The 14,704-nt window shown below is 37.1% G+C and overlaps 1 protein-coding gene across 7 annotated transcripts in view; it reads left to right on the forward strand.

The window, feature by feature from the left end:
• The window catches only part of NLN (neurolysin), a 90,307-nt gene that overhangs the window by 62,607 nt on the left and 12,996 nt on the right, over window positions 1-14,704 (forward strand). For 5 of the 7 annotated variants that reach the window (XM_074328892.2, XM_019743911.3, XM_019743902.3 and 2 more), the window contains one exon: window positions 4,413-4,614. In XM_074328892.2, the coding sequence (XP_074184993.2) occupies window positions 4,413-4,614 (202 nt within the window). The remainder of the gene's footprint in view (window positions 1-4,412; window positions 4,615-14,704) is intronic. The other 2 variants (XM_074328894.2, XM_074328889.2) reach the window with 1 other exon arrangement.

Below are 14,704 nucleotides of genomic sequence, written 5' to 3' on the forward strand. Positions count from 1 at the left end.
TGAGAGTATGGTGTCGGGGTACATATCCTCTCCTCTGCCTTTCCTCTGTCTGCCTTCCCTTTCAACGTCCCTGCTTTCTCCTAGCTCAGCCTTGGCATGGTTCTGGTTTGTTTGTTTGTTTCTTTGTTTGTTTGTTTAAAATAGATTTTATTTCTTAGAGTAGTTTTAGGTTCACAGCAAAATTGAGCATAAAGTATAGAGATTTCCCATATATCCCGGACCCACACATGCATAGCTTCCCCTATTATCAACATCCCCTACCAAAGTGGTACATTTGTTACAATTGATAACCTACATTGATACAGTATTATTACCAAAAGGTCATGGTTTACATACGGTTCATTCTTGATGTTGTACATTCTGTGAGTTTGGACAAATTATAATGATACGTATCTAGCATTATAGTATCATGCAGAGTAGTTTCACTGCCCTAAAAATCATCTGTGGTCTACCTCCCTCTCTCCCCACCCCACCCCCACCCCCAATCCCTGGAAACTACTGATCTTTTTACTTTGTCCATGGTTTCACCTTTTCTGGAAAGTCAGATAGTTGCAATCATACAGTATCTAGACTTTTCAGATTGGCCTCTTTCACTTAGTAATATGCAGGTAAGGTTCCTCCGTGTCTTTTTATGGCTTTGATAGCTGGTTTCTTTTTAGCACTGAATAAATTCCATTTCCTGGATGTACCACAGTTTATTCTATTCATCTACTATAGGGCATCTTGATTACTTCCAAGTTTTCGCAACTATGAATAAAACTGCTGTAAACATCTGTGTGCAGATTGTTGTTTGGACATAAATTTCCAACTCCTCTGGGTAAATACCAAGGAGCACAGTTGTTGGTTCATACGGTGAGAGTATGTTTAATGTTGTAAGAAACCGCCAAACTATCTTCCAGAGTGGCTGTACCATTTTACATTCCTACCAGCAGTGGATGAAAGTTCCTGTTCCTCCACATCCTCACCAGTATTTGGTGTTGTCGGTGTTGTATAAGTATGGAGTGGTATCACATTGTATTTTAATTTGCATGGTCCTGATGATATTTGAACATCTTTTCATATACTTATTTTTTTCAATTGAGTTGTTTTCTTATTGTGGAGTTGTAAGAGTTATTTTATTTATCTGATACATCTTTTGCAAATATTTTCTCCCAGTCTGTGGCTTGTCTTCTCTTTCTTGATGGTATCTGTCTCAGAGCAGAAATTTTTCATTTTAATTAAGTTCAGCTTTTGAGTCCTTCATGGATCGTCCCTTCAGTGTAGCATCTAAAAAATCATCACAAAACCATTTAGATTTAGAAAGTCATTTAGATTTGCTCACACACACACACACACACGTATATGTACATATATATGAAATTTTATAGTATTGTATTTTACATATAGGTCATTTGAGTTAATTTTTGTGAAGGATATAAAAAGTCTGTGTCTAGACACATTTTTTAATTTTTTTTTTTTTTTTTTTTTGCATGCAGATATCTAGTTGTTCCAGCACCATTTGTTTAAAAAACTATCTGTGTTTCTTTGTATGGCCTTTGCTCCTCTGTAAAAGAGCAGTGGACTATGTGGATCTGTTTCTGGGATCTCTATTCCGCTCTGTTGATCTATTGTCTCGTCTTTTGCCAACACCACACTGTCTTGATTACTGTAGCTTTATAGTTAGTGTCCAAGTCTGGGAGTGTCAGTTCTCTCTGATTTTGTTCTTTTCCTTCAATATTGAGTTGTCTGTTTTGAGTCTTTTGCTTCTCCTGAGAAACTTTGGACTCAATTTGTCCCTATCTACAAAATAACATGCTGGGATTTTGATTGGGACCGCATTGAATTTACAGATGAAGTTGGGAAGAACTGACATGTTGCTAATATTGAATCTTCCTCTCCATGAACGTGAAATATGCATTTATTCGTTGATGTCATTCATCAGAGTTTTGTAGTTTTCCTCACATAGATCTTGTACATATTTCGTTAGATTTATATCTGTAAATGTTTCATTTTGGGGGGTGCTAGTGTAAATGGTAATGTGTTCTTAATTTCCAATTCCACTTGTTCATTGCCAGTATATAGGAAAGTGATTGACTTTTGTATGTTAACCAGGCATCCTGCAGCATTGCTGTAGTCACTTATCAGTTTCAAGAATTTTTGTTGATTCTTCTGGATTTTCTACAGACAGTCATGTCATCTGCAAACAAGAACAGTTTCACTTCTTCCTTCCCAATCTGTATGCCTTTTATTTTATTTTCTTGTGTTATTAGCTAGAACTTCCAGTATGATTTTGAAAATGAGTTGTGAGAGGTGACATCCTCTAGAACCTTTAACAATGAACAATTTTAAGTATTTGAAATCCTTTGCCTGACAGCTCCAGCATCTTTGTCGTGTCTGAGTCTGTTTTCTTGTGTTTTTTTTTTGCCTCTTGACATCTCTGTGTGCCTCACAATTTATTTATTTTTTTTTTTTGGAAGCCAGATGTCTTATATAAGACAGTAAAGACTGAGGTAAATAGTTTTAAAACCTGAAAATGGACACATAATTACTTCTTCTAAGCCTTTGATGTGTGTTTGATTCAATCTATTTAGTAGTTGAGTTGGGTTTGAGATTTGTTGTTGCTGTGATTAACTTCAATGCACCTAAAGCTTCACATTCCTATAGCTCGTGTTTCGGATGGAAGCTGGTTTGCCTGAGTTTTTCTCAGTGTTTGTTCCACCATCAGTTTTAGGTCTTTCCTTTGTGCTGTGCTTCAGAGCAGGTCTCTTTTCATGCTCTTGCTCCTCTCTCAGCAGTAGACGATTATTTGTTACTAGATGCTCACTGCTCTGGTTTGGAAGAGGGCATTCTCGTTGCGCTGATGAAGCGTCACTCTTAGGTAAGGTTTGGGTCTTAGGACTCAGTGATCCTACCCGACCCTTAGAGGTAGGTCTGGGCCTACAGTGTATTTTTGCTCTCCCTTCAGGTGTAGTGGGTTTTTTCTGTTTCCTTCGCCCAGTGGTAGCAGATCTTCACCAGTGCTCTTAAAGGCAACAGAGTTTGTTGTCCTTCGTCCAGAAGTTTAAGGCTTTTGTTCCCTGGAAGAGAAGGTGAAAGGGCCTAGGCAATGCTTTATGTCTTTAGGACAGCAGCTGCCCCTTCTCCCAGGCCTGGTCAGGACTGATGCTTCCTGAGGGCTCTCATCCTTCTCCCAGTCTTTTTGCCTCATCCAGTGAGATCTCAGAGAGGACCTTGTAAAAGGATGCAGAATTTCCCTATCTACAGCTTCTGGCGGTTCCTGATTTTTGCTGGTCCACCATGAGCCTTTAGCAGTTTGTTAAAAGTTTTTCTTAGTAGTGTCTGCAGTATCTGCCTCAGGTAAATAAAGTCATTTTTAAAAAATACTTGCTTTCTTCTTTCCTCTCCCTCCTTGGAGATACTTGTCTTAGACTATAGATTAATTGATTGCCCTTCAACTTCTGCTTTCAGATGCCTTCAGGACAAGTTGTGATTTGCGGATTGTCCAGCGTGTTATTGTTGTAAGGATAGGAGCAATGCCCTTTCTAGCTTTATACATCATAATAGATACCTGGAAAAAGACTAGGGATTTTTTTTTTTGTATGTTTGTTTGTTTGTTTGTTTTTTAACTTGAATAGCATCAGCAGGAAAAGACCCAAGAGTAATAAGAGTCACCAAGAAAGATACGACAGAAATATATATACAAACCAAACTAAAAAATCCACCTCAAACGTGGAAGTACTGTTAGAGACTCCTAGCAAAAAAAAAAAAGAAGGGAGCCTACTCCTAAATAAAGTCTAATGGCCCATAGCTTTTGGAGAGACCATCACTGATACCACATTGTCCAAAGTAGACAACTTTATAGTATAATTTATGCTTTTCCCAGGCTAACTAAAAGCATTCTGTTTCCAAAAGGCTTGTGTAGTTTATCAGAGGAGCTCATTTAATTGTGAATATTGATTCCTTCCTTCTTGAATAAAAGGAACAACCTTATTATACAGAATTTAGTTTTCATCAATTCTGTTTTTAAGGAATAACTACCTGGTGACTCAAATTGTATCTTTCATCTCAGATTTGCTTCAACACTAGTTAGTGTTCAGTGATACCACCTTTGAAGAAGAAAACCAGGAACTCATTAAAATAAGTTGGGCGTGCAGCTGTGTACAAAGTGTGGCCTATATTCTTAATCCCGACATTAAAATTTTTCAACAAAAGAAACTTTGGAGATGTAACTCATGTGAAGTGATAGTCGGATATTTGCTTTAGTTTTTCCATTTGAACAAAATGTTGACCTAGGTTCTAAAAGGGGAATTAAATGTTTCAAAGCATCTTTTATCAAACATGTAGCAAATAGGACCTAATGATTGAGAGACCCGGGCAATGTTGTTGCTGCGGAAGGATGTTCACATCTCACGAACTCTGCTTCTGGTTCCTAGGGAAGGGAAATACAACCATGCAGCCTGCTTTGGCCTCCAGCCTGGCTGCCTCCTCCCGGACGGGAGCCGCATGATGTCTGTGGCCGCCCTTGTGGTGAACTTCTCACAGCCTCTAGCAGATCGTCCCTCTCTCCTGAGGCACGATGAGGTGAGGACTTACTTCCATGAATTTGGTCATGTCATGCATCAGATTTGTGCACAGGTGAGTGATTTGGGGTGGTAAACCTGCCAATTGCTTTTCCAGATTTTTCCCCCCACTGTGGTCAGGTTTCTCTTCTTAACATGTTTTTTCAGAAACTGAAAGTTTCAGAAATTTCATAAGCCTTCTGCAAAAGCACAAAACTTTTCTTGTGTCCTCTTTCACAACATATTTTTTTACTTAGAGGTTAATCCACTGATGAAAGAGCTTCGTTAAATACCACCCTATGGAAAAGGAAGCAGACTATCATTAAGGAAGGGTTACAAATACTCTGCTTTTTTTCTTTTACTTCTTTTCCATGGGAATTTGGTATAAGCTTCACAGATAAACTGTGCTGTAATCTCTCTCTTCTGCTTGTTAATGCTTTTAGTTGAATGATTTTCAACTACCTCAGACTCCTTACTTCTTTTTTAATAATAAATATTTTATAATACCTTTCTTTACTAGCCTCAAATTAAAATCATAGGTAATATAACCATGGAGAAAATTTGCCAGGGAGAGGGTGGGTGAGTGTGTGCATGTATGTGCGTGTACTGGATTGCAACAGATTTTTCTTTATTTCTGAAAATGAAAAGTACATTTATTCTCAACTTTGAAACACAGTCTAGTAAAATAGACCCAAACTATTCTAGGATAAACCATATGAAGTTGCTAAAATTTAATTGTTATTGACATATGAAAACATCTAGCTCTGTAGTTCAACCTAACATTTATTAAAAAACTGATAAATGTAGGGAAAGTTTTCCAGATCTGAAATCTCTGTGCATCTCTAAAACTAAACTTTTAAAAAATAACTTTGTATTAGCATAATCTTAGGTTTACAGGAAAGTTACAAAGTAGTGCAAAAATTGCCCATGTACCTCTTATCCCTCTTCCCCGACTGTTAGCATCTTACTGTAGTACATTTGTCACAAGCAAGTAGCCAAAATTGGTACAGTACGGCAAACTAAACGCTACACTTTATTTGTATTTTGCTAGTTTTTCCCTAACAGCCTTTCTCTAGAGAATTTCTTTTTAAATTGATGTAATGTCCTCACTGAACATAAAAGAAAGAAATTTTTTACGGTTTTCAAATGGTAATGCTTTGGCAAGACTGTGTAGTAACACATAATGAAGTGCTCACGGATTTGTACCGTATGTGAATTGTCCTGGATCCAGCAGCAAAACACTACAGACTAATGTAAGTGCTTTGTGTTCTTACCCAAGTCCAAGAATGGCATTGCCATTTTCTTAGTTCATGTTGCTAAAACAGAATACCATAGACTGGGTGGCTGATAAATAACAGACATTTCTCACAGTTCTGGAGATTGAAAGTCCAAGATCAAGGTGCTAGCAGATTTGGCATCTGGTGAGGACCTGCTTTATGGTTCAGAGATGGTGCCTTCCTACTGTGTTCTTCACATGGTAGAATAAATGAGGGCTCTCCATGGGACCCCTTTTGTAAGGGCACTAATCCCATTCGTGAGGGCCCCACCTTCAAGACCTAATCACCTCCCAAAAGCCTCACCTCCTACCATCACACTGAGGGTTAGATTTCAACATATGAATTATGGGGGTGGGGGGGAAGGGACACAAACATTCACTCAAAAGCACCAGTGGTGACATGATTTTCCAAAACCGTGAACACCTCTTGGGAAACTTCCAAATAAAAAAGTAATCTTACGTTGATTTACAGAGTTGATCCCAGCAGTTAGTGACTTGAAAATTAAAAGTGTGTAAAAAGTATTTTTGCAAAAATATGTGCAATGGAGTTAGTTTCGAGGTTCTCTTAATTATAGGCTTTTCATTTATTTGAATGTCTAGCAGGACATATGAATGACATGCAGAATATGGGACAGTTTTTGTTGTCCTAACATGTGCAGTTCAGTCCTGGACATCCAGCATCCCTAGCCCCCAGAGTAGCTTCTAATCATTGTAATAGCCAAAAATGTCCCCACTCATTTCCAAAATACTACTATCACCTTTGTTAAAAAAAAAGCCTGTTAGTTCTTTAAACATTTTATCTTTACATCATGGAGCTTCCATGTGTTATTTTAAAAAACAGGAATTGGATATGAATCTGTTCAGATAATTAAGTCCTGATATACTGATGTAACCGTTTCTACCCTCTCTTTAATCCAAGGAAAAGAAATCTTTCAGGATAACCTAAATTTTCTTTCTTAGATAATTTTCATTCTCACAGCAATAGGGTTCCTGAAATACTTATTTTCCATCAGTATCCTTGCTATGGTTGACGTTTTCTTAATTAAGATAAACCTAGTTTATATTTTTCTAAAATATTTTTATGAATGAAAGTCAAATAATTTTCTTAATTTCAGACTTATGGGATATTTCTTAGATTATCCAAGATCTAGTAATGAATTTATACATAGATAAATAATGGCCTCCTTTTAGAACGTGGACTTAACTTTTTGGGATCTAAGGACCCTATGAAAATCTGATTTAAACTGTGACTACCTCTTCCAGAAAAATGTACATACACTCGTACAGGCAGATTTACATGGAATTCCAGAGGATTCACAGAGCCCTTGAAGCTGAGACCGTAATGAATTCCAAGTTAACTCCTGGGTTATAGCAGTTTTCCCCGTATTTGGGTATTGATTATCAGCTAATGATGTCACGAGGACATAATTTGGTATCTTAATCACATTTAGTAACAGTGATCCTCAAATAAGGTTTTCAGTACTCTTGATACGTGTTCTTGTTTTCAGACACAGTCCTTGTATAACCTTAATAGCATATACTTATCATATGTTCATAGTACAGTTCTCCATGACTCTGTGTTATTCTCATTATTTTGTATATTACCTTTGATCCTTTGTGATAGCCACCTTGGTACTGGAAAATACTATCTTTGTACTATGTCATTTTAGAACTGTTTTACTCATGACTCTATTATAAATAAATACATATATATTTCACTCATTAGTTTGGTGTCTTGACAAAGTAGACTATATTCAAGTCTTAGAGTTTGCCTCATTCATGAACACACATGTATCACACAGATGAACAGTGTGTTAGTACCATCCCTTGCTTGGTCATCTCTGCACAAGGTGATCTTTGAAAAATCTCTTATTTGTCTGTTAATTTTTTCAAATGTCCTGTAACATTTTAAGAACTAAAGGTAATCATACCTGGAACCAGTGGTCACTACTTTTGTCTTAAAATAGGCATAGATCTATATATTTGCAGCTTTATAATAATTTCAAAACCTTGTTTACTGACCGAAACTGGATAGTAGTGAGTAAGGAGTTTAATAGCATCCATGTTCAGTAATACTTGTGACTCACCTAGGAAATACATAGCGAGTGAAAAAGTTGCCATACATATGCGTATTTAGTAGATGGCTTCCATATATCGCAGCTCAGGGTTTGAATTCTCCACTGGGGCAGCTTGCAACTGTGATAACCAGAAAAGCTCATTGGAGCTTGTCACAGTGGTGTTTAAATGTGTCGGCAGGAACATCCAGATTTCACACATATAGATGCGCTAGTTCAGTATGCCTGCCATGTCTCTCAGGAGGCGTTTCATTCATGTTCTCGTGTGTGCACTACAGGGAAGGTAATTTTGAAGATAGCCATCAACATGTCGTATCTCTAGTGGCTGTTCCTGTTCCGTGGCTTTATTGTGGTTTCGCCTCTCAGTCATCACTGGCCTTTTGAACTTGGGTAGAAAAGAAAGAGTCTTGTTAGTTAACAGCCTCCATTGTGATGCCTGTGTTGGATTGTGCCTGCAGAGCCGTAATCAGTTTTGGACTGTTAGAGATTATTTTAAAGCAACACGTTAGCATCACCATAAAGCCTTAGTAATTAAAAATGAAAGGGCTGTAAAAAAAAATAAAATCAATGAAAGAGATGGAGGACAGAAAAACTTCAAATTATGTGATTTCAAATAATCTGTTAATTTTGTCAAAAGACTAATAGAGCATCGTGTCTGCTATAAATATGTTGAGTTAGATCCTGTTATAAATAAATATATCCCAGAGCAGTCAGGAAGGCACCCTGGTGTGATGACAAGAGAACTAGATTAAAAATCATTCGTGTATTGGTGGGTCTGGCTGTGTGACCTGTGGCAAGTTATTCGACCTCCTTGAACCATCTCATTTTTCTTATTCATAAAATGAGGATAACAACAGTTCTCATACCTACTTCTCTGGGCTGCTGGTGAGACTAAATAGTGTGTGAAAAGGTACTTGGGAAAGCATAAAGTGCCATACATATTTGAAGTATTCTTGTAACTGTGCTTATGTGTAATTCAACCCTCCAGGGATCAATAAGTAGCACACAAGTCATAATTTAAGAGAGGAACACATTGCCATAAGGCAAAGTACTGTCATTTAAGAAAATTCACAAATGCTGCCTACCTTCAGGGGATTTGGGTGAAGGTCTGTGGAAGATGATTGGAAACCATCAGGTTTGTGTTTGTTTTTCTTTTGTTTTAATGATTGCTGCCTACTTAGAAGGTGATTCCTGAAGCTTGAGCAGAATAAACAGTTTAGAGTAAAGTAAGTCCTCACTTAACATCTTCCACAGCTTCTGCGACTTTAAGAGAAATGATATATAATGAAACCAATTTTACCAAGGCTAACTGATATAAACAAGAGTTAAGTTCCTATGGCATCTTATCAATGTTATAACAAAACCATGCTGAACAAAATAATGGCGTTATTTGAGGACCTGCTGTATTGGGTTGGTGGGAGCTTTGAAGAGAAATGCGGGTATGTTTATCATCAGCATTAACATCAAAGAATAGATACTTGGAGGAAGCAGGACAGGTTTGGTCAGACCAGCCAAAACCACACCTGGTCAGGCAAACTGGCAAGGCTAAAAATAACAGCAGCCAAGATGTACAGAGCGCTTTCCATATGCCTGGGACTCCATTCCGTGCCTTACATTCATTCATTAGTTTTGTCCTTACAGTGTCCTCTGAAGTAGATTTACCAATCTGTTTCCATTATTATACTATTATTTTTCCCCATTTCCAAATGGGAAAAACTGAAGCTTAGAAAGGTTCAATGATTTGTCCAGAGTCTGCCCATTGTGCTCTTCACGACTCTTGTCTATAACCATTCTTAGCTCAATCCATGCACTGGAGACACTAGTACTCTGTCCTGTGGCCTGCATTTGGTAGATGGATTTTTTTCTTCTAAGTTTCTTAAATGGCATTCCATCTAAATCAAGCTCATGCAAGCTTATGTGGAGTAAGTGAGTGTAGCGAGTTCCACGTATCCCTCAGTATAAGCTGACCTCTTCGGTTTCAGCCCCGATAATACAGTAAACATCTACCCACAATCTTGGAGCCTCTGCTCTCTACCTCCAACCCTGTATGCTGTTATAGTTTCCAGGGTCAGTGTTAGAAGGGAATTCTTTAAGGATCTCATTTTTATTTTATTTATTTGTGTTTATTTGTTTATATATAATACATGCACAGCGTATGTACGTAGAATAAATGCTAAAGTCAAACCCAATATGATGATCTATGCATTGTTTATTTCTGTTTGGGGACAAGCTATTTCTTTCGTTTACTAGTATTTTTAACTTTTTTTTAATAATTAGAAAAATATTTTTAAAAGAGAAAGAAATGTTTAGTTGATTTCTTAAAGACAGAGTTATTGATCATCTAGTGCGTCTGACATGTTACCCTAGATATGGTAGGATAGGGTTCAAAAGCAAAAAAAGATACTGAATGTTTAGAGTTTAGTTTGAAGACATGAAATGTAAAAATTTAAAAATTAAAAACAGTGTTATTAAGTAAAATGCTGCAAATATTTATTAAATATTGAAAGAAGACAGAGTAAGTAGTGAGGTGGTGCTGAGTTGGAGGCTGAGAGGTCAGGTCAAGTATGATAATATTGAAGTTTGAGTCTTCCTATAGAAGCATTCTCCTCATAGCTTCATTCGCTTCACAAATATTTGTTGACCATCTACAACTTTCTGGGCAGATGCTGGATTTTGGAGATGCAGTGGTGAATAAGGCATGCATACTCCCCAACCTTCTTCGCATTAGAGTTTGAATAAGACTTTTATTTCTTTTCAGCTGAAAAGAAGCGATTTCTATATAAGAAGTAGTAGTCAGGAAGGTATAGCCCGTTTGAGGGTAAGTGTATGGAGGTGCAGTATTCAAGACTCCGGCGGATTCTGTGTTGTTTCACATGTCTTTAGAATGATGGTGGTGATACTGACCTGTTGAACTGTAAGACTGTTGTGAAACTTAATAAGAATGTTAAGTATGTTATTCAGGTTCTCTCTATTACTATTATTACTTCCGGTGATAATTCCAGGCATATGTGACGTGGAAACTATGACCTTTAACCCTCTATTTATGACAAAGCCTAGGAGACAGTAGCACTTTTCTTTTTTTAATGCCTTGTTATATAAACTTTCCCATCATCCCTGGATTTAAGGGTAGATTAGACAGGTCAGGATGTGGAATGACTGCAAAGAAATCAATAGGGGTTCACCTCAGACAGCCAAGGTCAGTCCTCCTGAGGCCTGTTCATTTTCCTAAACACAATACACTTACAGATTTCAGTAAATGCCTTTTCTTTGAGTTGGGATTTGCTATCATGAAAATAACACTTTAGTTGTAACTAGTAAATGCAACTGGCCTCTTAATTAGAAAAAGCCCATAGGACTTTGGTCTTTAAATACAACAAAAGCTCACATGAGTTTCTGAGCTGTAGTTTATATAACGTTTGCTCCAGCTCTCACTGTGTTGTATGAATTAAGAAGTTACTCTCTGCAGCACCGAGTCATCTTTTATAAAAATCTATAACAGAGTATATTTTAGGCATCCTATTGCCTGTTTAAAAAGATAATGAAGAAAAATCTCATAGTTTTACACAACTTTCTTCCTCTCAAGAACATCTAACCAAATAGGAATCTAAGTTGATATTGTTTTCTAAGCTTTTGTTGTCAAAATATTTCCTGCAGCAAAATGCCCTAAAACTTTTTGAAGTGTCACCTGCAAAATCACTTGTTAATTTACTTCGTGTTTATTTTACACTACTGTGCTTTATCTGGGAAGTATATTAGTATCGATAGTTACTATGCCTCACAAGCTGCTATATTCAATACCTTGAAATTGTTCAGATTGAAAACTATATCAAGTATTTTTTTAGGGTTCTTTGGAATCTACAATTTAAAGCTGGGGAGGGGTATTTGCTGGCTAGTCCACAATGAGTAATAAGCCACAGGCAAGCTGTTCTGCCTTTCAGGCCCCTAGAGGCTGCTGGGTCCTAAGACTTGCCCAGGGTTTCTGTGTAGACAAGGCAGTGGCTGACTGTGGATTCTTTTCTCTTTAAAATTTAGTTGTTTGCTGGAAATCTAGCTTTTGAATTTTGTAGGTTCTTTGTCCTACTCATTTGAAACGTATTTAAATGATATTGCCCAGAGGGCATACAGAGAAACAGAGCATGACTAACTTTCGGGAAATTAGTAAGCAGTAGAGTTATTTTTAGCTTTTACTCCTTGCAAACATTTCCTTTTGTTCTTTGGAAGACATTGTTGATTTGTTCATTCACTTGCTCTGCTCTCTCTCCTACCACAAGATGACTTAAATAGCATAAGTCTTCTCTTCTCTACTCTGAGTGTCATAACTGTGTTAATTCTTATTTTATTCAATTTTAACTCATGAGTTATTCATTTGTTTGTTTTTTTTCTAGCTTCTGAAACACTCCCTCCCCCACCACCAAACACACACACACACACACACACACATATGCATTTTCTTGTTATTTGGGATTGGTTTTCCCCCTCATCTGCAAACACTGCCTGAAAAATACACAAGCAGAGTATGCAAAATTTATATTTTTGTGAAAATATTGTAATTGATGGTGTGATTTTGCTTTTATTTTTTCTGTTAGTACTTATTTTAAAACAATAATCTTTAGAAAATCATGCACTTTGTATTACAGAATCCCAAGTCTAGGATAGATGGTTACCAAGGCTGGTTTTTACACCTCAACCTCATGTTTGGACTTTGAAAAATCTTCCAGTACATAGAGGAAGTCAGATTTCTACAGAAACACACGGAAACCACATTTTTACTCTTCACATAGAGGCAAATTTGATATAAGACTTTTCTACTTTAGATCCCTTCCTAGAGTATTTAGTCACTTTGTAACAATGTAATTTAACATTTTCTTTTACTTTTTTTTTCTTTTCATTTTTCTATAAGATGGAGAGGCATTATAGCATTTGAGGTTAAAATTGTGGGTTCTGGAGTCAGACCACATGGTTTCAAATCCTACTTCTACTTTAATCTAGGTGTGCCTCAATTTCCTTATATCAAAAATAGAGATTACAGTATTTACTGAATAAATTGTTTTGGTATTTAAATCAGGTGATCCATGTAAAGGATCTAGCATAATGCTTGATACAGTAAATTCTCCATAGATGTTACCTGTTATGATTATTGTATAAGTTTGTTGTATCAAAATGTAGGATGTAGTTATTTTAGAAGATTATATCCCAGAAAGAGGCAAAATGTTTCATTTTCTGGAACACTTGCTCTTTTCCTGTGAGAATTTTGTATTGGGATGTCCTCAAGGACAGGTGGCCTAGTCCAGCGCCTAGTAATTTCAGTTTCCCCTGGCCCTTCAGTATTTGAAGTGCCTCATATCTAGAATCAGCACAATTGTAATGGGAAGTCAAGCAAAACATTTTTTTGCATCAAGAGAGGGAGGCAGAATGTGAGATGGCGTTGACATCTGTGTCTCTGCCCCGGGCCAAAAGCAGAATGGTTATTTGCTGCTGATTTGGCATCCCATCTGTTCCCTTTCTTCTTCCTTTCCCTTGCCTGTAGAGCCCCCAGGATGATGAAGTTAGGAAGAGAAGTTTGGATGTAAAGCATCTGAAGAGGGAAATAGGACAAAGGTTCAGGGAAAGACAGCAGACTGGTCACCCCCTTTTTACAGGTGACCTGGCAGGGTGAATGCTCGGTCTCCTTTGCCAATAGCAATGTTACAGAAGTTTTTTGGATGGTGTGAACGTTAAAAAATACCAACCTGTTCTAATGAATTCTCATCTTTCTGCTCAAGAGCTTTTCTGATATCTGACTCAACAATTTACTAAACTTTCCTTTAAAAAAAAAAAAAAAAAAAAAAACCAAAAAAATTAAACTCTTAGCCCCGACCCTCAGAATAAGTCTTTTATTTTTACAAGGTGTCAACAAAAGAAATACCCAAACCTGTAGGAATTTTTGTGAGAATTTATTTGAGCCAAGCTAAGGACATGCCAGGAAAGCAAGATCTCAAATGCTCAAGCAAATGACAGTTCTGCAGTTCGTTTCTGGAATTAATAGAAAAGTAAATTAATTAGAAAAGTAAGGAAGATTACATGAAGGTGGGAGAAAGCAAAGCTGGAAAATATCTGTGATTGGATTAGAAGACAGTTCATTAGATACTGTGTTCTCTTGCTGGTGGTCTTCTGAGGGGTCTAAATAAGAAGTATTTCAAAGGTATATTAACCTAGATGCACAAAAACAATTGACAGAGCTCATTTAAGGCAAGGACAACCTTTTACTAGGGATGTGGTTAGGGAAGGCCTGGCACATGACTACCCACCCACCATGACCTGCCCAGTTAGGAATTCATGATCGGATCACCCCATGAGGTTACTTTCGGTCATTGACTTCTTAGAGCGCCCCTTTGTCATTCACAGAGGGGTACTTAAACTTATGAGTATATTCTTTGTTTCTCTTTTCCTTTAGCTACATTTATCTCACCCCACTTGCCAACTAATATACAGCCTTAACTCCCACTGAAGTGGCTTCTCCTTTTAAGGTAACATCTTCTGCCCAACCTGACAGGTACAACTCAGGCTTTCTACAAATACGGTTATCTTAGACCCACTTAATTAAAAGTTTAAAACACAAAACATCACACACACACAAAGGATATCTGTCTGTAGTATTGTAACTTAACGCTAAGTGATTTTGATTAAAACTTGAGTAGTTAAGTAGCAGAGATAAATCAGCTTAGAAACCAGTAGAAAAATCAGCTTATGCTGATTTATTTTTCAATTTGATTCCTGGATAATTGCTCCAAGTTTGATTAGGATTCCAAAGAATAAAATATTACTTTAATATCGAT

This window comes from Rhinolophus sinicus, chromosome 3, assembly GCF_057876585.1.
Source record: "Rhinolophus sinicus isolate RSI-liver-muscle chromosome 3, RSI-T2T, whole genome shotgun sequence".
NCBI lineage: Eukaryota > Metazoa > Chordata > Mammalia > Chiroptera > Rhinolophidae > Rhinolophus > Rhinolophus sinicus.